At 40.6% G+C, this 26,546-nt stretch overlaps 3 protein-coding genes across 3 annotated transcripts; all 3 read left to right on the top strand.

Moving 5' to 3' along the window:
* Positions 1-1,361: 1,361 nt before the first annotated feature.
* Positions 1,362-6,566, top strand: LOC118427507 (calmodulin-4-like). Its single transcript, XM_035837344.1, has 4 exons — positions 1,362-1,506; positions 4,696-4,828; positions 5,275-5,430; positions 6,060-6,566. The coding sequence occupies exons 2-4, from the start codon at positions 4,706-4,708 to the stop codon at positions 6,228-6,230; spliced, it is 450 nt and encodes a 149-aa protein (XP_035693237.1). The 5' UTR covers positions 1,362-1,506; positions 4,696-4,705; the 3' UTR covers positions 6,231-6,566.
* Positions 6,567-11,336: 4,770 nt separating this feature from the next.
* On the top strand, positions 11,337-14,872 carry LOC118426806 (calmodulin-like protein 4). The gene is made up of 4 exons (XM_035836328.1): positions 11,337-11,514; positions 13,579-13,701; positions 13,994-14,116; positions 14,581-14,872. Exons 2-4 carry the CDS (start codon positions 13,585-13,587, stop codon positions 14,776-14,778), a joined length of 438 nt encoding a protein of 145 aa, XP_035692221.1. The 5' UTR covers positions 11,337-11,514; positions 13,579-13,584; the 3' UTR covers positions 14,779-14,872.
* A 2,875-nt stretch (positions 14,873-17,747) lies between these two features.
* LOC118428172 (calmodulin-like protein 4) lies at positions 17,748-25,258 on the top strand. Its single transcript, XM_035838165.1, has 4 exons — positions 17,748-17,883; positions 18,788-18,920; positions 23,497-23,634; positions 24,270-25,258. Exons 2-4 carry the CDS (start codon positions 18,798-18,800, stop codon positions 24,444-24,446), a joined length of 438 nt encoding a protein of 145 aa, XP_035694058.1. The 5' UTR covers positions 17,748-17,883; positions 18,788-18,797; the 3' UTR covers positions 24,447-25,258.
* The last annotated feature ends 1,288 nt before the right edge of the window (positions 25,259-26,546 follow it).

The following is a 26,546-nucleotide window of genomic DNA, read 5'->3' as shown; positions in this document are numbered from 1 at the left end:
ATACGGACGTCATACGGACTTGAATATATACGCACGTGTGAACCAACCTTACGGTCAATTAGGTTGCGCTGCGACCTAAAATTTTGACAGAGCGCTCAACAAGTTTCATAGATAAAAACGAATCATGTATTGTAGCACTCTGTATATTTTGTTGTCTTTTCGAACTTTTACATTTTACACGATATTCTCCTTATGAAATAATCAATGGTTACACAAAAGTTAATTTAGATCACAGTTAGATCGCAGTGAGGCCGTTGTGTTGTGGCATTTGGGCTTAACTCGCATGAGTGGCCATGGAAATGTCGACAACATGTGACATCCTTCTCTTCTCATGCTTATTTTGTAACTCCCTGGGGATTTACAACTTACTGGACAGGATTGACGTTGTCTTAAGTCCTAATTCCCGACTGAATTCGTGTCATTAAGTATGTAATTTATCAGGACATAACAATTTCTTATTGTCAAACCAAATTATTCCATGGCGTCGACTTTAAATACAGTTGTTGGAAATAATTTCTAGATTTGAGATTTAAGATAGTTGCTGAAATAACAAGCATGTCTACCAAGTGACGTATGAAATGAGCTTATTAGTGACTAAATACCACTAAATACAGCTATTTAAGTGAGTAAGACCTATCATCCCCAATTTACCCCCTCCTCCCGACGTAATTGTCTACATGTCTTACATTGACAGGTGCATATCAACATGAACGCTTGAACGATTTCTTGAACGCAGAGTTGCGTGAAGGTCCGAGCACATTCTTTGTACGGTACGCCAGGTTTGCAACAGTCACAGCAAGCTTGAAGCAAGGAGCTTATATAACCTCCTTGCTTGAAGTAAGAACATTCATGGATGTGCCGTACAAATTTCTGCTGTCTTGTGACATTGTCTCAGACCACTGACTGCGGTTACAGTTGTCATGATCCTACGTTTACGACAAAAATCGTACGACGACCATAATCGCGCAATGATTATAAAGGCAGCAAAATACAAAGCACAATATAAGACTGTGTGATTGGTTGTAAAAGTTTGAAAGAAAAGATTGTTCTCTTTGAGCTAGGTAAATAGCTCGAGGCTCGGAGGCTAAGTAGTTCCAATCGTTAGCTTTAAGGCGGGGTAATATTTGTGTTCAAATCGTAGCGAGGCCATGCATGCAAACTTCTGCTTTCGGACAGAGAAAACTTTTCCATCATACAACTGCATTACTTTAAAGCATCATTTTTACGACTGTCATAAAAATATGTTCAATTCTCTGTCGTAAAGGGATCGTACGACATAAGCTCCCGAGCTTTATACGGGACAGGGGGAGGGGCTATATAAACACTGTCGGCTAGAAGACTTATGCACAGGTTTGTTATGATAATTGGTCAGTCGGTGACTCATACACAAGCACACCCATCAGTAGAACCTGTGGACAAGACACGGCGTGACATTTCTCTCTCTTCACTTGACTCGGCGGCAAATCGGTGCGTTCTATCCACTCTCAATTACCTGCACTTTCCAAGGTGAGTCAGTCTGACCACGTTATGTCACATGTGCTCGTGTAGTCCGGAATTTTTCAAAACATGTTACAGCTTAGTTACAGTGGCTGTAGAATGAATCATATAGATCTGTTAGTCTATACTGGCTAGACGTAAGTTGTGTAAATTTAGGTATTTTGTTTCTTTCATTAATTTGTCGACTGTAGGGTCAAAGCGTACTTTAAAAGGGTAAATGTTTTTAACGGTGATTCCCAAGCGAACTTGTCTCCAACGCGAACATTTCTCCTTTTACAGTAAAAACCCAGCATATATAGACGTTTCGACAGCGAACTTAAAACCACTGTGAACACTCAATTTACTCTCTACCACAAAGTTATATCCTTACGAACATATCTCATTCGGACATTGTTGAACCTAGCATTTCTAAATGTCCTTTGTTTAAAAGAAAATGGTTCGTTTGACCTCGTACAAGTTTCCGTAACTCCCCTAACAATGCGGAACAGAAAAAAGCAATAAGCAAACTCTCTAGACCGTATATATTCTTGGCGTATGCTGCATTCCGCTATCAACACTGCCTTTGTCTTCGCTATACGAGCGGCTTTTAAGCTTAGGATGTACTCATGTCACCTGCTAGAATGCAGCCTATTTTCGGAGAGCCTTAACAGCGTATCTCCGTTTTTTAAACATTGTACTAGTAATACGGGGTCAGTCTTTTTGGCTTGCTACCAAAAATCTGGCAATGTCAGAAACAAGCTTAGAATTAAGATACACTTGTCTGATTGCATGTCTATATTGTATATTACAATGTATTGTTTGTGTGAGATCGTACTTTCACATTTATCAGTAAGTAAGACGTTTTCATACAATCGGGCGCGATGGGTCATACTATGAAGTTGTAGCTAAGCATTATACGACACTCCCCAATTCCCCAGACAATCGAACGTGTGAAATTTGTCGGATGTAATTGGGTCTTAATTGAATGTCTTCACGCCTTACTTCTTGTTCGACAGGTGTCATGGTGTTCACTTAAGGGGAAACTGTGTCGGAAAACACAGGTGGTGAAAGTAGCAACTGTGAAAAATCCACTTCAAGCGTGTTTGTAGACAATCGTTGTTTGTAGTGGTTGTTTGGCAACAGTAGATGTTATCGTTCTTTATTATCATTACTAATCAACAATTTAACAGTCTGAGCCGTTGAAAATGGATGCCCAGGGGCATTCTGACTTACCTCCGCCAAGAATACTGTATTTTGGTGTTTGTGTTTGTGTTTGTGTTTGTAGTTCTAAATCTGTAGAACTACAAACTTTAAGGCACTAAATATTTGTTAACATTTCGTCAAATTGTCTAAAAATGGCAATGGACTCATATCACCTTCTTTTAATGTACAATTGAATAACTTCTAGCCCTATATCTGATCAGATAGCTATCTGCCAAAATCTTGAAACATCTGAACAAGCAGCTTAAACCATAGAAAATATCGGCTGTAATATATTTGCTCGAATGCTTGCCAATATTGTATGTGAGAGTGTTTTGCCATAGTATATGAGAGATCACAATTGAATCTTAGGTTTATCACTAAAATAAAGGGTATTGATAACACACAGTTGGTCATAATATTTAACGCCTGTACCCGAGCATTACGCGGCATTTCCTTTTAATTCTAATTTTAATTCCCCGGCCGGACAGCCGAGGTGTGAAATGTGTCGGAAGTAATGGAGGACTGGGTGCGTCATAATTGAATGTCTTCACACCTTAATTCTTAAGTTAATAGACAGTTGTAACAAATTTCAGCTGTGTCATAAAATAACAGGTAAAATGGTATCTGTGAAAAAAATGCAAAAGGCATGGATAAGAAAGAAAACCAGTTTTATTGTCAATGGATTCCTAGGGGTATTCCGATACACATCTTTATCTGAAAGCTGTGAACACCTGCAATCCCCCTAAGGACCCCATTACACAGAAGATGATCGCGGTGTAATCTCGCCGCGACCTATGTTTGATTTTTCTTTGCTTTTAGACAGACGTGGACAATGTGTCACTGCCCTCCAGTTAATGACTTTATATTAGCAGTAACTGTTCCACATACACAGTACTGACAGAAGGTAAAGGTAGTCTTTTCTTGTACCTCCCTGACCGAAGTCAGGTACCCATTTTTACACCTTGGTGGAGTGAAGAAAGTCGTCTGAGTGCCTTTCCAGAGGGCACAACGTCGGGTATCGAACTCGGGATCTTTAGATTCCGAGCCGAACACTCTACCAGTTACGCCACACACGGCGCCACTACATTGGATTTGTGTACGCATTAACTATAAAATCAAAATATATATTGAGCTGTTAAAGCGTGATTGAACAGACAAAACACACAAAGTATAAATATTCTTATCAATCAAATCATTTGATTTATCTGTTAAATTTTACGTCGCATCACAGTCGTAGCGAGATCTCCGCTCTAGCAGGATGTGGGTTGATTAATTGTATATATGATTAAAAGAACGTTAATCATCATCATGTTTATTGAACTAGAAGAGCTTTATATTGAAACTCACCACTAAATATTCGTGAACATTTTGTCAAAATGTCTCTAAAAATGGCAATGGACTCATATCAGCCCCTTTCAATGTACAATGTACAATGGAATAACATTTACCGAGATATGCGGGAGCTTATGCCCTGTCTCCAGTGTAGGCGATACAGAATAAAGACTACTGTCTGTCTAACAAAGGTCATTTGTCTATTTGTAGATCATAATTAGTCTGGAGCAAATGATGCAGAAACTTACATACAACACTTATAATTTCATAATGACGGTAGTTTTGTGCCTGGTTTTAAATATGACGTCAATAATTGCAAGTAAACCCACCACCTCCCAGTGTGTGAGTCAGATCATTTTGTTTGGCTCGCCCATTCAAAGTAGACGTCTTTCCCGCTTTCACAGTTTTGTAAATCCTTTGTTGTTACATTTTTAGATAGGTTACGTTGTTTTACGCGATTCTTTTTGTATATATACGTATCAGATAAGGTGTACTTTTTATTCTGGAAGGTTCGTCTAAGTGCGTACTTAAAGTATATACGTTTGTTTATCGGTCAAAAGTACCTTTCCATTTTGGGTCCTTTTTGCATATAGGTATGGAATAACATGTTTAAAGCATGTATTGATGTAAGGAAAGTGTGTTTGTCCGTGTAGTGAATTTGATTTGATGTGTTTTGTGTTATAGTAGAACCAAGATGGCGGACATCCAGGCACTGTTTGACAAGTATGACGAAAACAAGGACGGGTCCATCTCTGCACAGGAGCTGAAGAACGTGGTGAAGGAGATGGACCTCCCCTGGACCAACAAACTAGTCTCGGTAACTAAGGTTTCCTCTTGTTGTTAGGCCATTTTGATTATATTTTATGGATAACATCCGCGTGCCCATCGCGTCTTGATTGTTTCCAAAAATGAATAAAGTTTTAACTATATTGTATGCTGTAAATGGTTTGATACAAAAGGACAAAATTTGCCAAGGTCCTTAGATTCTCAATTTCATCAAATCAACACGGACAGAGAGTCTGAGTATGCTAAAATTTCTAGTTTAATTTGTTTCAAACATTCTTAAGGATTATGGTGCAATGTATTTCACGTCATAAAGCCAGCCAAGCTAGCCAAACAAGTAACCATTTTTGTTGCAAAACAATATCATTTCGAACACAGAAATCAGTTGAGAGGCACTTTTACTGTCGCTGTTATGTATGATGTGGCTTCAATATTGCGTTTATTGAGTTTTTTGTACAAAAAATGTTATATGTTACATAGGCCATGATCAGGGAACGCCAGCGCAATGCGGACGGAGTCATGGATCTTAAAGACTTCACTCGAGTCGTGAAATCCTTGGAGGAGATAAAGAAGGCTTTAAGGAACCCGGATGAGACTCAGGAAGCGATGGTGGCCGCTTTCAACAAGATAGACAAGGTATGGAAATAAAACCAAGGATAATAAGATTTTACGAAATTTTGTTTTATTTTCTATCGATTTATGCCACCTACCAATATTGTATGATTATGAAAAGATGATATCAATATCATCAAATTAGGATGGTTGCGTGCGATTCATTGATTGATTGATTGACTAATCCATCCATTCTTTCATTCATTTTTGTACTAGCTTGTATAAAATCAACAAGATTAAACTCAGCTATTAGATTAAATTAGTTGTTAAATTCTAACAATAGTACATAATTTAAGTCCCATGTATATCCAGATTGGCATACATTGTACTTGTTACAATTGTTATTGGGCAATGAAGTTCTTCTTCTTTATCCATTCATAGGTTGATTGATTGATTGATTGATTGATTTTATACATTCTTATCTAATTAATCTATTGATAATTTGATTTATCTATTGATTTTTATTGGCTGATTGACTGATACATATGATCGTCAGTTTGCCCGTTACAGAACGACGGTTTCCTGTCTCATGTTGAACTGAAAGAAGGCATGACCGGATTCAGTGATCGATCAGTTGAGTTGGTAGATCGATTAACTGATCGATTGATTGATTGGCTGATTGATACATCTGCTGGTTGGTTTGATTATTACAGAACGGCGACGGTTCCCTGTCCCAGGAAGAACTGAAGGAAGGCATGTCGGGAGTGGTCGGGATGGAGCTGTCCCCGGAGACCATCGCGGAGCTGGTCCGGATCGCTGACTCCAACTCCGACGGCCAAGTGGACATCGAGGAGTTTGTGAAGATGGTCACAAGTTTCTTCTGATGCGTCACCATGTTGACACGCCATATAAGGATCTATTCTACATTGGTATACACTACAATACCAAGATGAGCTTTTGGTGATATTCTAGTGATTTTCAGATCTCCTTTTTTAAAGAAGATATAGCATTGTAATAAGCTATTAAAGTGGGTCAAACCATTCTATCCCAGATTCTGTCAAAACTTCGGTTTCTGATTACAAATACACAATACCGCTCGGGTAGGTAACATGTGGGAACGAAAGGTCAGGTACGGTCATCAGTTATCATCATGCAATACTAGCAAACTATGTTTATGGTGTTGGGGACTTGCTATGGGAAAATAAAACATAATATCGGAATACACTGTGTCGTATGTTCTTTCTTTACCATCACCTCTGATTTCTAATTTCGACGGATTACACAAAAATCCTTCAAACTAAGTAAAACATTATATGATACATAGTTATCCTGTAAAGGCTGGGTAAAGGGGGCCTAATGTGAAATATCAGGACTTGAGAGATGACATTAAATGCATAATTGATATGAAGTTAATATATGCTTGACTGGTTTGTAGTGATAAATCAAACTTTATTGACATGACAAAATGTACAGTGACTTTTGTATGCTCAACTATAAACTACAAAAAAAGGAAATGAATTGGATACATAATAAATCTTAAAACTCTACTAACTAAACAGTATAGCATACGCTCCATACAATCAGGCATGGGGCTAGACATGAGTGTCACTATCCTTTCTAATTACAAAGCAATCTATTATGTATTTGACCTATTTTATCATTATGAGGGTTGTCGGATCTTAGGGTAGGCATCCTTCCATCTTTCCAGATGATGGTAGCGCTCTGTATCAGGTCACGGTGGTTGACAGCGTCTACTGTGGCTCTGTAGACCGATCCTGGCATGGCAGTCGCGGCCACAGTTTGGACATATGAAGGCAGAGGGGTACCCCTGTTGCGGTTTCTCTTTACGTTTGCGTCTCCTTGACTCAAGATGCTCTGTACGTCTTTCCTGGCCCTTTGCAAGACCATCCTTGACCGTGTGACGCCATCTGTTGCGGTCTGCTGCAATCTGTTCCCAGCTAGCTGGGTCAATGTCAGTTAGCTTCAGATCACGCTTACAGACATCTCTAAAGGGCAGTGCCGGTCGTCCTACTGGCCGTTTTCCTGTCGCTAGTTCACCAAACAGGATGTCCTTCGGGATGCGTCCATCTTTCATTCGGGATACGTGTCCCAGCCAGCGTAGACGTCGCTGACAGAGGAGAAGATGGATGCTCAGGGAGCAGGAGCGTTCCAGAACAGTGGTGTTGGGTACTCTGTCCCTCCAAGAAATCCCAAGAATGCGCCTTAAGCAACGAAGATGGAAGCTTTCAAGGCGGTTTTCCTGTTTGGCATATGTAGTCCAGGTCTCGCTACCATACAGAAGCGTACTGAGTACACAAGAACGGTATACTTCAAGTTTTGTGTTAAGCGTCAGGTGGCTATTGTTCCACACTCTCGTTCCGAGCTTGGTCATCACGCCTGCCGCCCTAGCTATCCGTCTGTCAATTTCCTTGTCTAAAGACAGGTTGCTAGTAACCGTCGATCCAAGATACGTGAAGTGATCTGTCACTTCAAGCACTTCCGAGCCTATGGTGACGACGGGTGGCTGTGGAACATCCTGGCCCATGACTACTGTTTTCTTTATGCTGATGGTCAGCGCAAATTCACTGCACGCATGGGCAAACTGGTTGAGCAACTGTTGCAGCTCATCTTCAACATGTGCGACCAGTGCTGCATCGTCGGCAAACAACATGTCCCTGATCAGTACTGAGCGGACCTTTGTCTTGGCTCTCAGTCGGGCCAGGTTGAACAGCTTCCCATCACTGCGGGTGTGTAGGTGGACACCTTGAGTTGAGTGACCGAAGGCAGACTTCAACAGCAGAGAAAAGAAAATCCCGAACAGGGTCGGGGCCAGCACACACCCTTGTTTCACACCTGACCGAATTGCAAAGGGCTCAGAGGTTTCCCCGTCGAAACTGACCACACCCTTCATGTCCTCATGGAAGGAGATGATGATGTCTAGCAGCTGTGGGGGACAACCAATCTTCCTCAGCAGTTGGAATAAACCTCTTCTGCTAACAAGGTCGAACGCCTTCGTCAAGTCGATAAAGGCGATGTATAGTGGCCTCTGCTGTTCGCGGCACTTCTCCTGAAGCTGACGTACGGAGAATATCATGTCAGTTGTGGACCTCTCGGCTCGGAAGCCGCACTGGGATTCCGGGTAGACCCGGTCTGCCAGAACCTGGAGCCTGGTAAGGACCACTTTGGCAAAGACTTTTCCCACAATGCTTAGCAGAGAGATGCCTCTATAGCTGTTGCAATCCGTACGGTCTCCCTTATTCTTATACAGAGTGACTATCTTGGAGTTTCGCATTGACTGAGGTACTTTGCCCTCTTTCCAGCATAGACGTAGTAGCTCATGTAGTGGTTCCAGCAAGACAGATTTCCCACTCTTTATGATCTCAGCTGGGATATTGTCTTCACCAGGCGCTTTCCCATTTGACATGGAATCAATGGCTTTACTCAACTCCTCAATGGTAGGGTCAGCGTCCAGCTCTGCGAGGACAGAGAAGTCTTCAATATTGTCAAGTGCATCTTGTGAGACTGAGTTTTCTGTTGAGTAAATGTCCAGGTAATGTTCTACCCAACGTGCCATTTGTTTGTCTTTGTCAGTGATGATCTCTCCTGACTTTGCTTTGAGGGGTGCACTCTTTTTAATTGGTTTGCCCGTGGCTTGTTTGATGCCCTCGTACATCCTCCTGATGTCTCCAGTTGCTGAAGCAAGCTGGATGCGCTCTGACAACAGGAGCCAGTAGTTGTTTGCACAACGACGTGAGGCCCGCTGGGCTTCCTGTCGGGCAGCTTTTAATGCTTGTAAGTTTTGACTGCTGGGATTTTGCTTGTAGGAAACCAGGGCTTTGCGTTTTGTATCCATGACAGGTTCCAACTCTGATATGTATGCTTCAAACCAGTCTGTATTCTTTCGCTCCTTCTTTCCATACGACTGGGCTGCTGCACTGTATATGGTTTTGCTCAGTGTTTCCCACCTGTGCTCTGCATCCTGTGGTTGGATGTTGTTCAAAGTTCCTTCAAGGCATTCTAGAAATTTCTGGTTTCTGTCAGGTAGCATAGTCTTACTGACGTCAATTTTAGGCTGGCCTTTCTTCTTCATGTGGTGCAATTTTTTAGGTCTTAGCTTTATCCTTGCGGCAATAAGAGAGTGGTCAGTATCACAGTCTGCGCTGTGGTATGCTCTTGTATTGCACACACTGTTTAGGGAAGTACGTCGTGTAATGACAAGGTCCAGCTGGTGCCAGCGTTGCGACCTGGGGTGTCGCCAGGATGCTTTGTGAATAGCTTTATTCTGGAAGAAGGTATCGTGCCCACCCTAGCATTAAAGTCACCTAGGATGAAAATGTGCTCTGATACTGGAGCACTCGGATCTTAATATATAGTCAAATCTACTTCTGGTATCTAGCATCTTGAAATCTCTAGTATTTAGATATAGAAATGTGAAAAACTCATTGCGTAACATATGACACAAAAATCACTCCATGACGAAGTGAAATTCATTTTCAATTTGCTTTGGACAAAATGGGCAGAACTAGGGCTGGGTATCGGTACAGCGTACCGGTACAAAACTGAAAAGATTAGGTGGACCGGATGTTGGACCGATTAGAAAATTAACAGATTATTTTATCAGGCATTCACACGTTTTGGCGCTTGCAGGTGGAAGAAAATAACAAGAGTGAAGTAGAGTAGAGTTTATAGTAATTTCTACTAAGTTTTACAGCCAATCGCACAGGTGCAAATAGCGTTGTAGGATTTTAAAACGCCAGTGTAAGTCTAATACTCCACCAAACAGATTTCTTTGTAGTGAAATGGACCATTGGTATGAGTCATACTGAATCAGGTCAAAGTTCAGGTCCGGACCTGGACCTGATCCTCTGGACCTGAACCGGACCTGGACCTGAATTTTCTGCACCGGTACCCAGCCCTAGGCAGAACCTTTGGTCAGAGCCTACATTGTGGTATCTTCCTGTTTCTATATTCAATTTATGACAATAAAAGGAGACCGCAGTCAATGTAAATCGCGACTCAGTAGAGCATGATACCCAGACTACCAATCTAACAGGTTTCAACTCATCGTCTGTGACATCACGGTCAAAGGTCGAAGGTCGAAGTTTAGCTACAGTAGTCAACATCACCAAATGTCATTGACACGCTGAAGCTGAGTCATCGACTCGCCTGAATGCTAACTCAATCATCATGTAATTGTTTCGCCCGTGTATCACTCCCGGGTAAAACAAAATGAATAATTAACAGACTCAAACGTTGATTACTTTACTTAGAATGAAAAATGTAAGTAGTACAGTTGTATATATTATTGATAATAATAGATTTTTTCTCTCAGTACAACCGTTTGAGATTGCCATGATTGTGCATTCAAATGTCAACACCTACTCATTATCACATTCTTCACACAAGTCGTCATTATCGAATACTTAACACTCACATGAACACAGTCCAAACATCTTCTCAAGGTGCGAGATTTTATATATAGACAATGCAGGTCAACTATTTTTATTCTTTAAAAGTCATAGCGTGACCATTTCCCATTTCGGCATGAATTTTTAATGACTGCAAGGGTTACATTACTATAGTTAAGGTGTCTCAGCCTTGTCTGACATTAGACAGGGCTCGAAATACTTGGTGCAGAATACTGCAGAGGCACTTTTGTGCACCTATAGTTGGCGTTTTGCACCTACATATCGACTGTGTGTACACTGATACATCTAGATAAAATTTGTGTTGGGTTAGGTACATTTGCGTGAAGATAATACTATACACTTAGTACATGTACCACATTCTTTGATTGTCAAGAAAAAAAGCTATTCAAGATGGGTTTTTCGCAATTTTTGACGTAATTTTGGCAGATTTTGTTAAGATTGAACTTCAGTTACTGTTAACGTTGTGCACCCATTCTTTCTCTACACCTTAACTTGTATGCATTAGTGCACCTACTCCAAGGAATGAGTTTCGAGCCCCACATTACAGGTGAGGTATGGCAGTGTACAGCTCCAGATAGGAACGCCCTGTGTGTTATTATAGGTTCACCGTGTGTACAAAAACCGGTTTTCTCCGTCCCCGACCCCCACTTTTCTTCTAGCATTTGTGAAGGAAGGTCGGTAACTGGCAACCTCCTGTTCAACTTCTTCCCGGGCTGTTTCACCAAAACCTACAACACAGGTGAGTGTGTTTTATACATTATAAAACCAAAAGGTTAAACAGGCAAATGTTGAAGAGACAAATTGTTTTGATTTTCAATGGTTAAACAAATCTCTCGCTTCAGTATTTGCAATTTGCACCGTTATAGCAAGCTTTTTCAAAATGTGCACAAAGCGATAGTTCTTCCAATGCTGTGAAAATGTTTAAAACACACCTGGAATGCACATTTTGTGGCGACTTTTACACGTCTTGTCTATTGGGCGTGTCCAAGGGACGAGGTCGATCCTCGTTGTGTGCCAAGGTTATTCTAGCACCACGGTAAAAAGATCGTCTAAACGTCATGTCTTTTGTAGCTATCTAGACAACTAGTCATAAAACGTATTGTGGTAAGAGTCAGTGAATGCGAACCTTGTAAGATTTTATTGTTTAGGGTTTTTTTTGGGGGGGGGAGGGAGTCTGGGTTATGCATATGACCGTTTTTCCATAATGTTTACAGCAAGTAGCTGTTTCAAAGACAGTGACAGGCCTCTGTAGACTCTACGTTAAGTACCCCTCCCCCAAAAAATTGAATTATTTCAACGAAGCCATGCAGAGATATAAGAAAAATCTTGTATGTCTCACTGGGTGTAACAGGCCACGCCTAGCTTAGATCTAAATGTTATTCCCTCAAAGCCATTATTTGTAGTTTTTCTTTGCTTGACTGGCTAAAACCGGTCTAACAACTGTAGAAACTGCCCGAAGGTACAACAGATGACGTCACTAGTCCCTCTATTAGGCATGCATTACCATATACTACCGTAAGAAAGGTTATTGTTACAGTAGCTGACGTCATGGTGATATATGGCCACACCAATTTTATTTCTTGCTTCTGACATTCGCCTGTCAAAAAAAGTAAGTCCCGAGAAAAAATAATGCAGGTTTTGCCATCACAAACCTATAAATATTAACATACAGAGCCACATACACATAATTTCAGTCCAAAAACAATGCCTTTTTTCAGAATATTAGTAACAAATCAAAGGAAGAAATTCATTGTATAAAACGTGCCACTAAACTCCTCAGGCTGTTTTTTTTAAATTATTTTATAGGCCGTATATCTTCACCCCGGACTTTTTCGAAAAAAAGAATTGTTCAACCTGTTGGTCCAATATTTGTCTGAAAAAAATCCGAGAAGCAACAAATAAATTCGGTGTGGCCTAATGCAGAAACACATAGTCGGCAATATCAAAGTAAACCGCAAGGGGCATGGAATCATACATACCAAATGCCTTAATATTGATTTAACAGCATTTCTAACGTTGAATCTTTAATCTAAATATGCAACAGCAGAATAAAAACTCGAACAACAACAAACACAGCCACGCTACTGACGACATAACTTTCTAAGCAAAGTGCAAAGTAATGTCATTATAAAAAGGAAGGGAACAGTATTTGAGTTGCCATTTTCACTCACGTCTTACAGTTCTTTTTTCTTCATGGGCAATTTTTGCTCAGAAAGGTCCAGTTTCCTGCTAGGGAGAACGAAAACCTGTATTTTTTAAAACGGCCAAAATGTTTGACCTTTGCTACTTTTTGCCCCGGAATGCTCTTTTTTTCCATTGGATGAACTGTGCTGGATTGAACTATCATATAGGGAAGGGGGTGAAATCCTGGTGTCATTTTAATCTTCTAGCTGTATACACGCAGCCCTATACACGTCTTGTTGGGACCTGTACTTAGCCCCGTGTTGCAAAAATGTGCAATAAAGGTCTCCTATCCTTCTATTGTTTAAAATGAAAGGACTAACCTCTTACTCTTTGTACTGGACCAAAACAATTGTGTCAGTATACGAGTATATCAAGGTCGACTTGGTAAATGAAGGTCAATATTTCTTCTTGACCTAGTTTAGCTGTAATATCCAACACAAAAATTGGATTCACCCAAATTTTTGACTGAACAGCAACAGTCTTTGTCAAGGAATGAACAATCCACTACTGCCGTGATGTCACGTTATGCAGATAGAGCACGTGACTCAGTGAGCAGTGGATCATAGGTTGCAGGAAGTCTATTTCTTGTTTGTTACATTATTTCTTTATCTCATCTCAGGACAACATGGCTGCCGCGGTGTTTGAGAAGTATGATACTAACAACGATGGGACCATCAGCAGAGGCGAGATAAAGAACGCCCTGAAAGATCTTGGAGTGACTCCGACAGAAAAGATGCTTGACGTAATTAATTCCTCATATATATTTTAATTGTCTTCATGTTTGGATGCCTTCATCTAATAATAGCTTCTACAGCTACAATGCCTATTCAAATACAACCTGGTCCATATACATATGAGTCTAGCTCACTGTTAGACATCAGTCTTTTCATCGTGAAATGTACGTTCTATTCTACTAGTTAGAGGTGAACTTTTACGTTATCATTTTTTCTCAATCTTTGAATGAAAAAAGAGATGGATTGCAAGGATTCGGGCATGATATTGATATTTTGTTTTGGGCCTTCTTTTTCTTCCAGCAATTTCTGGCGTTCTGTGACGAAAACAACGACGGGAAAGTTGGTAGAGAGGAGTTTGAGTACTTTGCCAAGGCCATGGAACAGGTCAGAGGGCTCCAGCAGATGTACGCCGAACTTGACGCGGTAAGTCTTTAAGAGATACAAATGATATTAGTAATTATTTCTGCATAGTTACCTCCATGAAATTTCATGGAGGTTATATTTTCACTAGGGTTTGTGTGTGTGTCTGTCTTTCTGTAGTAATTCAAGAACGGTTGGGTGGATTGGTTTCATTCTTGGTGTGTTGGTAGGGTATGATGAAGCTGGAAATTATTAGATTTGGGGCCACCCAGCGGCTTCCCTTGGTACTGCAGCGCAACGTCCGGTTTTGCTAGCTCGTGTTCTGAACAAGCAATGGTCATGATTTTTTTTTGGATTGGTAGCTCTTGTGCCCGGGAAAAAGTGGGCCCCTTAGCGGCTAGTTTTGGGATAGCAGGGGCATTTTTGAGCAAGAATGAGCACGTTATAAAAACAATGGCATTATACGATAAACTACAACATTTCTTGGCACACACAGTCTTATAGATGTGTTGTTTGTCCTTCCCAAGGATGGCGACGGGAACATATCGGTGAAAGAGCTGTGCGACTGCTCCTACAAGTTCTGGAAACAGCAGTTCACCGAGGAAAAGGCGAAGGAGATGCTGACATGTGCAGAAGCAGACCTAGACCAGGATGGCCGGGTGAGCGCCGATGAGTTTCTCCAGCTGATGTTCAAGGACAGGGCCTCGTACTGCGGTGGGAAATAGTAAAGGAACCTACTGGCTCCGTGGAGAGGCCCAGAGCCCTCACATGTCAAGACAAATAGAAGTAGTAATCTCCAAGCAGATCCTACGGTACCATAAGACAGTATCAAAAGCTGGTAAAGGAATGTAGCCGGCCTACATTCGGTAGCCAATGCACGCTGCTAGGCCGGCTACAATCTTGATACTATCTTAAACTACCGTAGAATCTTACTGGAGATTATAGAATTAGTGAGGCTAACATTTCTATATCACGGCACAGTAGTAGTGTTTTATTCATTCTTAATCATTAACGGAGATCCAGTGTGTGTTTGAAATTGTCACTAAGAAAAAAGTCAGGTAAAACAGGATAAAAAGGACAGACGAAAATAACAGGAAAGAGAGGGGGAGAGAAATAAACAGAACTTGAGGGAAAGAGAGAGATGTGGAGGGGAGAAGAGAAATGAGAAGGAGAGAGAAGAGAGAGGGAGAGGGATAGAGAGCGAAAAAGAGAGAGAGGGGGAGAGAGACAGATAGATTACAGCCCACATTGATTCCTCTAGTATTGTATACTAACATATTTGGTAGTTTTTTTCCTTGACTGACTTGGTCGGCGCCATTTTACAGATACATGTAGACTAATGCACAGTGGAAGGGCTAAGGTACACGCTGATAAATAAAGCTATTGATATGCCGTTTATTACAGTTTTAATAGAAAAATTGATTCTGAATAAATGAGATGTCAATGCTGAGAAAATCATGCACTCTGTTGTCATTTTTAAATCCTCGAACGTTTCATTTAACATCAAAGCATTCTTACCGATATTTACCTTCATAAGTCCCATTCTCGGGAATGCCTGATGCAACAGACCTTACATTTAGCTTGTCTATGAAGAAAGTGACTTTCTATGATAAAGTTCATTGGAAGGAGATTTTAAATCCAGCAATTCACCATGATAAAATTATATATGAAAACAAGCCAGTGCTCTTTTTTTCGAGAACAAGCATCGGCACTAGAACAAAGTACTATTAGCTTGTCGGGACAATGCCAACCTCCCCCAGTTGTGGATGGAATACCCCACATGATATTTGATACGTCAGCCGACTATAAAGCATGTGTGTTTATTTGACCAAGCAAAATAAAGGTAGAAATGGCCTTTCTTTGCTATTCTTTGATTCGACAAAATACAGATGAAACGGTTAACATCTATGCAAAATATTCACACAGTCATAGCAGAAGGATAAAATTCACGTCTACACCCCTACTACACTTCTCATACCCGTTACCCGTATGCCACAATTTCATTAAACGTACACTTTGTTTGCTCAATTAACACTACATTCCTTAATATCAACGTAGAAGCACATTATACAAAGTGTTATATTCAAACAGAAGTATGTCCACAAAAATTGCCAAAATTGATATGTGGCCCTTCTGTCTTTAAAAAAGCATTTTTGTTAATACTAGTAGTTAAAAACAGAAATGGGTCTTCGATGCATTTACCACCATCGTACACGAAAATGAACAATAATTTTCTTCCTTCGCTTGATAATATGCAATTAAAAAAATCTATGTCAAGCGACGAAAGATTGGGATCATCATCAAATGAAATATTCACAAAATGCAAATAGATGTAAAGAAAATTGGTAACCGAGTAAAAAGAGCCAAGCTACAGCAATGACTAGCACAAAAATAACTGCGTTATATATATCTCTGCCCATTGGTAGATTTTGCTAGACAAAACATAAGAACAAAAAATATGACTGTAGGCGTCAGTTTCTATTTTATATCGATAGCTTTTATCATATTGGACAGAGAACCGACCACACACTACCACACATCGATACATGCCATCAGTCGATACACCGTCACTAATAAAATAGCTTTGCTGCAGGGAGACTTTCGGCATTGTTTTAAATCCTACATAACTTTTGAAATCGAAATACCATCAGAGTGATTGTCAAGCAACTGCATTCAACCACCAGGCTGACTTTACAGCTACTTCTATCAATTCAATTCCATTCCTTTGCAAAATATATTAGCCTTTTTGAGCAAAGGATTCTTTTAGCTAAATGTATACACTAGTGGTATGGATGGTATATCGGCTTTTGACCGAGTTTTATGCCCTTAACTATCACATCCATAGCTGTCAGAAGAATTCTTTCAGCTTCATATACAGTTACTGCAGTAGTATGAATGGTATATAGGCTTTCGACCGAGTTTTTTGCCCTTAACTATCTATAGCTGTCAGAATGATTCTTTTAGCTTCATATACACAGGTGGTATGAATGGTATATCGGCTTTTGGTCGAGTTTTTTGTCCTTAACCATCCCATCCATTGCTGTCAGAATGAGAAGCTGATTCCATTATCACAACTCATCACTCTGACTGCCGAGAGCCGTAAAAATCGCCCTATATATCCCTGCCCTATCTTTTTGCCCTGCGAGCGAAAACTCTGCCAATATACATCAGGCTATGGAATTGAGCGTCACCAAAGGGTGCCAATCTTGCAGACGAATTGCACGGGGGATTTGTGGAACGGTACGGCCGTGCACTTAGCGTGATGAGGTCGACCGCAAACTCACCTTGAAAGTAATTGGCACTTACGCAGGTCAAACCTAAAAACAATAAATGTGCCAGGCGTGTCATGCAGATCGACACGCCCCTTTTTGACCGCACTCTACTAGATTGCCGTGGTGCCGATGAAAAGTTGTCACGTGAACCGCACGTGATGTCTTAGAGGTACGGCCTGGATGGTTTGCTTAATTGCACTTTGACCTTCTGGTCTGAGGAAAATATTCACTACACCAGATGGTCGGGGTCTGACCGTTAGTTATACCGGGGAGGGTCTGTATCATCCAAAATTATTAGTCAAATAAAACACCGCTACCTAGAATAAATCTTCTGATATTGGGAAATGCAAAACCAAGATATGTTACGAGATGATAAGAGTTTTTCTTTGCATTTTTTTTCCTCGGCTGTTTCTTTAAATAAACCCAATTCATGGCTCTGATGAAAACGTACTGTCCCTACTCACCGGAGGGGCAATAAAAGGACTGCGCGCCGTGAAAGGCTTTCACTTCACTTCAGCTCACGGGAGGATAGTTTTTCCACACACCTTGTTCAAAACGGTGAGTACGCCTTATAAAATTGGGTTTTTCAGCTTCGGAAAATCTCAATTGATGCTAACGATTACTAAATTATGTGCTTTTGTGATATGTAAACCACTTGTTCTAGATTTGACATAAAAAGTGTTAAAACGCGAAGCAGGAAGAAAAGATAACTAGAGATGCTACCTATGCCGATAGAGGAGGTTACAAAGTATTGTGGTAGAGGGGGTTTGATTATTCATATGTATAGCGTGGACATTTGAAAATATTGGTAAAAGTATATCATTTTCTCGTGGTTTAAAGTTTGGTATCAGTTTGATATATTTCATAATGCAGGTAAGATATTGCACCTTCAGTTAAGGTTAGACTGTGGACGGGGCGTGGCATTTTATTTTTATCCTTTTTACCACTTCTCAATATACATATTTTTTCATATTTTATTCTCGAAAGACATACAGACCATTATGAATAACCTATTAGTCAAAAATGACATTCTTCTAAATACGATCACAGAATCAAAACTTAACAAATCTGTTACATACTTACGACTGTATAAAGCGCATGCCAAATCTAAACGGAATTCAAAAGTTCCAATTCATACCCCAGTAGTGTCCGTTCCCCCAATAGTGTCCTTACCCCAGTAGTGTCCGTAGCCCCAGTAGTGTCCGTACCCCCAGTAGTGTCCTTACCCCCAGTAGTGTCCGTACCCCCAGTAGTGTCCTTACCCCCAGTAGTGTCCGTACCCGCAGTAGTGTTTGTATCCAATGTAGAGTCTGTAACCCCAGTAGTGTCTTTACTCCAGTTAGTGTCTGTACCCCCTGTAGTGTCCGTACCTCCTGTATTGCCCGTACCTTCTGTACCCACTGTAGTGTCCATACGACAAGAACAGCAAGTGCAATAAACAGTTTCTTCTCTTCAATGTTAGGTATAGGAAGATGGCCAACGTAGAGCAGATCTTCAAGAAGTACGATGTGAACCGTGACGGGCACATGAGCACGGCGGAGCTGGAGGCCGCCCTGAAAGAGCTCAAGGTGGTTCCTACCAAAGGACTGATCGAGGTACGGCTTCAGAATAACTTGTGCCACGGTGTTCTAGCTAATGTACATTGGCGGGTGGCTGTTGTTACATTTAATGTACGAAGAGTTCTATGACGGACAGTCTAGGGTAGTTGTGATGGAATTTCTCGTGCTAAATACAGTGGGCGAGTGACGTAAAAAGTTGGCCTACTCCACCGGCATTTCTGTGTGCGTAAGTTTGGCGGGTGGAGGGTTGGGGGGTTAGCGGTAGGATGGCTTTTGGCATTCACCACTTTCAGGCCAGGAAGGTTCTTTTGCATCGGAAAGGTTCTTATGCCACTGTTAGCGAGACTACAAGCTTCCTTTCTATTACTTTCACAGCATAAGAACTTTCCCGTTGCGAAACCTGGCCAGGATGTCTTAAAAGTGGCGAATGCAGCCCGCTAAAAAACGCCAACGCCCACCGTAAAGCCATCGGTGGAGGCTAGTATAAGACTGGCACAGATCCCCTTTTGCCTTTTGTCAGTCGACTGTCCCGTAAGATTCTACGATAAAAACTGAGGCTGGTGATATTCGTAGGACATTGTGGATTTGTCGTGCAAAATTCAGCCAACAAATGACAGTTCCGTCCTCTGATAAAAATTCTGCCCCCCCCCCCCTCCAGAAAAAACATAATTGAAAGGTGAATGAATGCGTAGAACCTTATCGCGTGCGAGTAGGGCACTGGAGCAATGTGAGAGAAGAATATGTTTTGTAATAAGGCAATATTAGCTACACTGAAGGCAATTAGTGCCCTGCCTAAATGAATTACCGACCCGAAGCGCAGATGTGGCAGTGTTCCATCACTGTCTGGTATTTTCCTCATCAGGGGCGGATTGAAATTACCACATCGGGATGAAATTTGTTTTTCCCATTTACTAACCCGTACCGGATACACCAGCCGAATTATGTCATCGCTACTTCAATTTGTAACTTTATTCCTGTGTGGACGATTAACCAATATGTTGGAACATTTTCAATTTCCTAGGATTCGGGTCGAAATACAATGGGCACAGGAATCGAACTCCGGGCAGTTTTTTTTTTTTCAAAATGAAACTGCAAAGGGGATAAGAGCATTTCTATACACGGGGGCATGTTAATCAAAATTGATTAGGTTATACTTTTCTCAAGGGATTGGCCTGAAATAATTAGATAATTTCTACAACACGGGAAGATGCGACCTTGTTTCTTGTGTATTTTTCTTTTTACGGCATCACTTACTGGAAATAGGGTTGGCTAAAAAAACTTTTAGAAAAAATGATCTACTAAAAAAGGTAATGTAATTTTTCATGTCCCGGTAAGCATTCTTAAATACCAACTTTCAATAGGACGGCAAACTCACTGCGACCTTGAATTTTATATATAAAAACAGTTTTTACGCTTTGTGTTATTTAATGGTTACTGTAATACTATTACATGATATTCCTATTATGAATATGTCTAGTGGAATGGGGGACTTAAGATCAGTACGAGCTTCGCCTATCTGTAATCTCATCTTCACCCTTAATGGGTTGGACGTAATAGACGTCATATTTACGCCTCGCCACCTCTCTTAAGATGATGATCTTATCGAACTTGGCAGACTGTGATTGTCTCCCCCATTTCCATTATAACTGTGGAGTAATAGAAATTGTGCGGGAGTGCTAACTTAATGGATTAAACTCTTTACCGATGGATATATACGGTGTGTGAGAGAGTTGGCACAGTGTGGCGATATAATCAATTTGGCGGGCGTGTATGATATATTCGCTAATCCACTCTCGGTTTAACATCTACTGAAATGGGTACTTAATATAATGAACAGGCTGCTCGCCAGGAATCGACGTGAATGGTTTGATCCAACTGGCCCAATCGCATTCTTAAGGTGGTATCTCACTGCACTTGGGGCACCGGTGCGGCACTGCGGGGTTCGTAGTTATGACTCAACGAATTGCAGAGGTAAAGAACGAGTATTCTTACGTTTTGTATATTTCGTTGTGTTCTAAGTCATACCTTTACGTATTACACAATATCTAAATTATGAAGAAAAAACGACAAAAATAACACAGTGCCGCAGTGAACGAACCCCGCAGTGCCGCACCGGTGCCCCAAGTGTAGTGAGATACCACTTAATAGCGTGCATAGTCCTGTGGTTGGTGACCCTACCTCTGAACCAAGAAGTCTTGAGTTCGATGCCCGGCTGTGTCACTTACCTTACATGTACGCTACTGTATTAAAAGTAGTCTCTACCAGACTGACTATGCTGGCTGTTATAGGAAGAATAATTTGCCAGGGGAGTTTTGCTACCAGAGGAGTTGACCGGAGGGGAAACATGAACCTTAGCGCGGACTGACTCACCTGGCAAAATTTCCGATTTTTTTGCCGAACTCTACTATACCCGTCCCTCCGTAGGAAGGCCTGGTGGAGGCTAACTTGAAAGGGTTTCAGTCCTTATATAAAGATTTCATTTTCATTATGACGGGATGTTAAGGCGTGGCCAGCTGTTCATTGTGTTTGTTGAAAAGAGTTACATGTAGGGTAATTAATTAGCTGTACTATATATAGCCTCTATCTTCTCTGTCACGAACCGTACAAGAGTATAGTCTCCTTCGCAGACTTCTAGAGCGGCTGCATTTACTTTTGGGGGGAGTGCTGATTCAAAATTTTTCAACATGAGCTAAGTTTTGTATGATGGGGGGTCTTTTTAGGTGCGGCAAAGCTTCCTTTTCTAGCATAAAGAACCTTGGTCCATGTTGAAAATGGCGAATTAGTTTTCCCTACAACTCTCCAGTGAGCTTCACAGTAGAACGAATTCAAAGCAAATTGAGGACATTTTCAAACATACAAAATCCAACTGTCGTGTAACGGAAAGTGATACTTGTCGACGATTGGTTCTGCTATAGCCTTGCGTAACATCCTGTGACAACTTATACCACAGTACGAAAGGTTGTAATAAGTACTGATCTAGAAGAATCATTTTTAATTTGTAGCTTCATTCTAAAAAGTCTTGTTTCGTTTGCATTATCTAAAAGTTAACAGACTACTCTCTTAACAGACGGCTTTATATGAGATCAATCAGATTAGATTGGTTCTAGTAATCTCAATATTGATTCGGGAAGTTGAATGCACTTACGTGGAACGAGAACAGTTTCCGGTTGCCCAGCGTTTATGGATCTCGTTCCCACAGTCTTGTGTGCATTTCATGGGGCGTGTCGTCTGATTGGTCCGTCAGTCAGCCTTCGGAATCTGGGTCACTTTTAACTAAATCAGCCTCACTCACATTCATGTAGCTGGTGAGTAATTGCCAAACGTCGTAAATCAATCAACCTATTCTCCCAAATAGCTATAGATGTAAAAGGTAATCCCGAGGCCTTTGAGACTCTATATTATACTCTACAGACTAATAGAACCCATGTTCCCCCACTTCATACATCTAAGTAATATAGACAAATTTATATTCCTTATGAATCTAGACAAACCCTTACTTATAAAGCATATCTGTTCTTACATTTTCAATATCAAAGAAACGAGAAGAAGCCGAATGTACGCAGTAGAATACGATTCTTGAGTAGTGTAGATTCATAGTATCATTGTATCATGTTGTATCGTTGGTTGTGACCTGTACTGAACCCAATGGGTATGTATGTATGTACAATAAAGGTCTTCATTCATTCATATATTATAGTTTGTATACATGTAGTATGAGACCAATGGTCTGTAAAATGTAAAACACACGTACAATATGTCTTTGTGGGGCTGTACGTAGAGGCAGTGGGTTGTTATCCACTGTGTCTGCAGTACGGTATCGGAAGGTGGAGACCATCACTCTCCTTCCACAGCCTTTCACCTCACCGACCAAAATCAGTCAAACAATCTTTACACCTGGATAAAAGCCTTTCCCAAGGTCAAAAACGTCAAGCCAGGAATGCCAGGGATCGAACCAGTGACCTCTTGATCTCGTGTCCTCCATCATACTTGGCCATTTAAAGCCACGATCTGTCGGTTTCTTTGTGCGTCCTGTTACCATTATGTTGTTGTGGACGACTTTATCACTAGTAGCGCACAGCATTGAGAGATAGCAAAGCAACACAAATAGGAAAAGAAGCATACGTCTGCTTGAGTATGACAATCCATCCATTTTCGAGGTTTCTCTGTACTTCCTCCCCAGAGAATTGTGCTAATTATATTGATGAAGCTGTCATCATCAATCATCTTATCAATCCTATTAACCCCCACAAGGAGACTCTCACTATGATGTTCTGGTGTACTGAACTCTCTTCATGGATTATATATAGACCATGACTATGTTAGTGTTAATGATAAGTATTGGAAATATGCTTAAGTACAGGGTAGCTATAGGTTATGGGACTTAACACTCACGTGACTATGACGTAAGTAGTGTCCGCCATACTTGTTGGTCAAACCTGGAGGTTGCCATTAGACACACTAGTAGCAAAATATAGAATCTGTCATCAAAATAGAGTACGGAGAACTCTGGGAAATACACCACGTTACATCAAGGCTTTACAATAATCAAAATCAAAATTGTACAAAAATATATCAAAATCATGACTAACATTGTGTTTTTTATACATTCTAGGTCCTTATGAAACAGTATGACGTAGACGGTAACGGCCAGCTGGACCTACAGGAGTTCACGCGGCTGGTGGGAGACTTGAAACATTTCGGCAGTGCCGACCCCCAAGAGCTGCTGGAGACCTTCCGAAAAATCGACAAGGTAAACTTCGCAATCTTTTGAATAGCTTTGCACGAAAAATATTCTATTAGTACTTCCCATGATGGTAGAGTTGAAGCACAGATTTGTTTTGACGCATGTATAATATAATACATTGAACGATGGCAAGGTAAGGACTTGGTAGGAAGATTTTATCGAATCAACTGACCGTGACGGGGGACGTGACAGGAATCCTGTCACATTTTCTCTAACAATACGGTCACATGTGTGACGAGAGGGGAAGGAGTGGTGAAATTAGCATAGAAATGTTCCAAATCATATGATCCTTTTATTTGATTGATACAATCTTACATATTAAATCCGTGCACAAAAAAACAGCGCTTACCAACAAGTTTTCGATCAGTCCGCTGATCCTTTTCAAGTTGAAATGACCCAAAGCCTATGTCATGCATCCAGACCGGAAGTGTGACGTCAGCAATGGGTCAAAAGTGCTTGGAAGTCGGTATCGGCCCCCTGTCTCGGTTGAGGGAAGGTCCTCTTGAAAAGGATCAGAGGACTGATCGAAAGCTTTATTTTGTGCGCGGACTTTAAGTGTAAATTTGTATCGTAATGTTGATGACCGTAACAGATGAACTTTCATTCGAGTCCTATATTTGTTGTTGTTTTCCAAAATTTAGGACGGCAGTGGGTTCATCAGCCCAGAGGAGCTGAAGACCGGACTGAAGCACTTCTTCGGGGACGAGCCTGTGACGGACGAGATCGTCCAGTGGGTCATCGACGGTGCCGACAAGAACGCCGACGGTCGGATCGACATCGCCGAGTTCGCTCAGTACATACACGTGCTGGAAAAGTGAACTGAAATAACGTCTTTCAAAACTATAGAAAACCAGATTCTTTCAAGATTTAACAACAATTTCACACTGCATGGTTAGATCTATGAGACATCTATACAGGTATAGTACCTATGATAGTTATACTAAGCAAACTCTACCCCATTAGATCACGAATATGATGTAATTAAAACAGTTTGGTACAGTATGCAAGCGACATGAATGATGTCTTTCACGACAATTGAAAAACAACTCTAAATAGCATTTACATGATTTTAGTGGTAAAAATTTTAGGAAGCCGAGGTAATTTGACGGGGAAGTTTCTTATTGCGTTTATTCCTCTGTATTTAAAGTTCAGGTCACGACAAATGTTGGGTGCTTCAAAAGTACCGTTAGTTAACTACTTATGCGATAGGACAGGATAGAATAGAACGGTGTAGTTTAAAACATTGCTAAATGCTGCCATTTCTACCATATTCTGAAACTGCAGTTTGCATTGGCCTCAATTCAGAGGGGGTTAAACAAAAATTTCATCTGTCATCTTCAATCTAAGCACCTGCTGTTTAATCAATTCTGGCCACTTATATGATTAGCTTATTGATTTATCATCATTTGTTCAGCAAACGTTCGATCTCATCCACTTACTACGTCGTGTGACACACTTTAGAACAAGAACGCAATTTGTCATTGCAATTTCGGTTTTCTAGGTCATGACGTTTTTCTTAATGATGGATACAAAATAGGGTCAAACTGCGATGTGCGTTTGTTTGAATGTAGAATTGGCCATGTAAACAGTTTCCAGATCTCGAAAATGACGAACTGTAATAAATAAATCACTTTTAATGAGTAACCATGCTATCCTATCCTTACGTCATGTAAATGTATATGTTTGCGTCTGTGGTGTATTTCACCGTTTGAGTGTACGTTGCATCCATCTATTTGTTTGTTTGTTTCGGGAAAATCATTTTGCCATGGTCCGTTGGAATGATAATTACATCAGTAAAATGGACTTGTTTTTACAACTGTCTTTTTATTTCATTGTATTCCCATAAAACCAGTTGTGTACCTTCTAATCCACAAGATCAGAACAAATATGACACCTTTAAATATCTGTTTTTCAGTAACGTTTTACGGGGGCATTGAAAACTGAAGGTTCAGACATATGTTTATCCAATGTTAGTAGAACTAGCAAAACACATGTTAGTGTTATGAATAAAGTATGGTATATACCAACAAAGGCTTTTGGTATTATTGGATATTTTCATTGTCTGAATTGCACAAGTTATGTTGTTGCAACATTGTACAGTTCAATATATAGACTTAAATAACTTAATAAATCAAAGGTCAATGACTTGGACCACATTGCTGTCACCATGGTCATTGGTAAAGTAGCAGGCACGCTGTGGTGTTCGATTACATTATGTAATGTAGCAAATGGCAGGACAGAGCTGGAGGGCCGGTCACAATATGTGTCAGTTTTGATAAAGAGGGTAGTAGTTTGTTAGGCCATATGCCATTAGAAGGTACTTGCTTGCAAATGTTATCTTTCTAGTTCTGAAATCACTAGTAACGATTCAAGCTCTTTTCGAAACTTCAAGCTTTAACCATCCAACATGGCGGTTGACTTTTACGTCATAATCACGTGAGCGCAAACATCTAATAGCACTCCTCGGCATCTATGGAGAAATGTAAATACACAGGGAAAAGGGAACAACTTTGACTTGGCCCGAGGATAAATCTAATGAGAAGTTGTTTAACCGTGAACAACTTGAATGCGAATATTAGCATTAAGAGAACAAAGCAACAAAACAGTCTAGTGAGAACAATCTAACAAGTATTGAGGACATTTCCTTGGCCAATAAGTGAACCATATGCATGTTGTCTGCAGAAGTTTGAAAATGACGTCTACTGTCCCAGGGTAATTGTTTTTGTTGTCATCCCTTCAGCTATTCCTAACGAGTAGTTGAACCACTGGTGACACTCCGATACGGGAATAACCATTAAGCTTGAGAGAGGGTCTTGGGCATTGACATCTGTTGTGTATTCTTAAAACTACACTTCAAACTTGATATGAAGAATATGTCAAACACAAAGACAGGTATGCAAGAGTGAAACAAAATCAAA

Source organism: Branchiostoma floridae, chromosome 12 (assembly GCF_000003815.2).
Source record: "Branchiostoma floridae strain S238N-H82 chromosome 12, Bfl_VNyyK, whole genome shotgun sequence".
In the NCBI taxonomy this organism is placed as follows: domain Eukaryota; kingdom Metazoa; phylum Chordata; class Leptocardii; order Amphioxiformes; family Branchiostomatidae; genus Branchiostoma; species Branchiostoma floridae.
The sequence above is the reverse complement of the archived record's forward strand: the minus strand, read 5'-3'. Positions and strand labels throughout refer to the sequence as shown.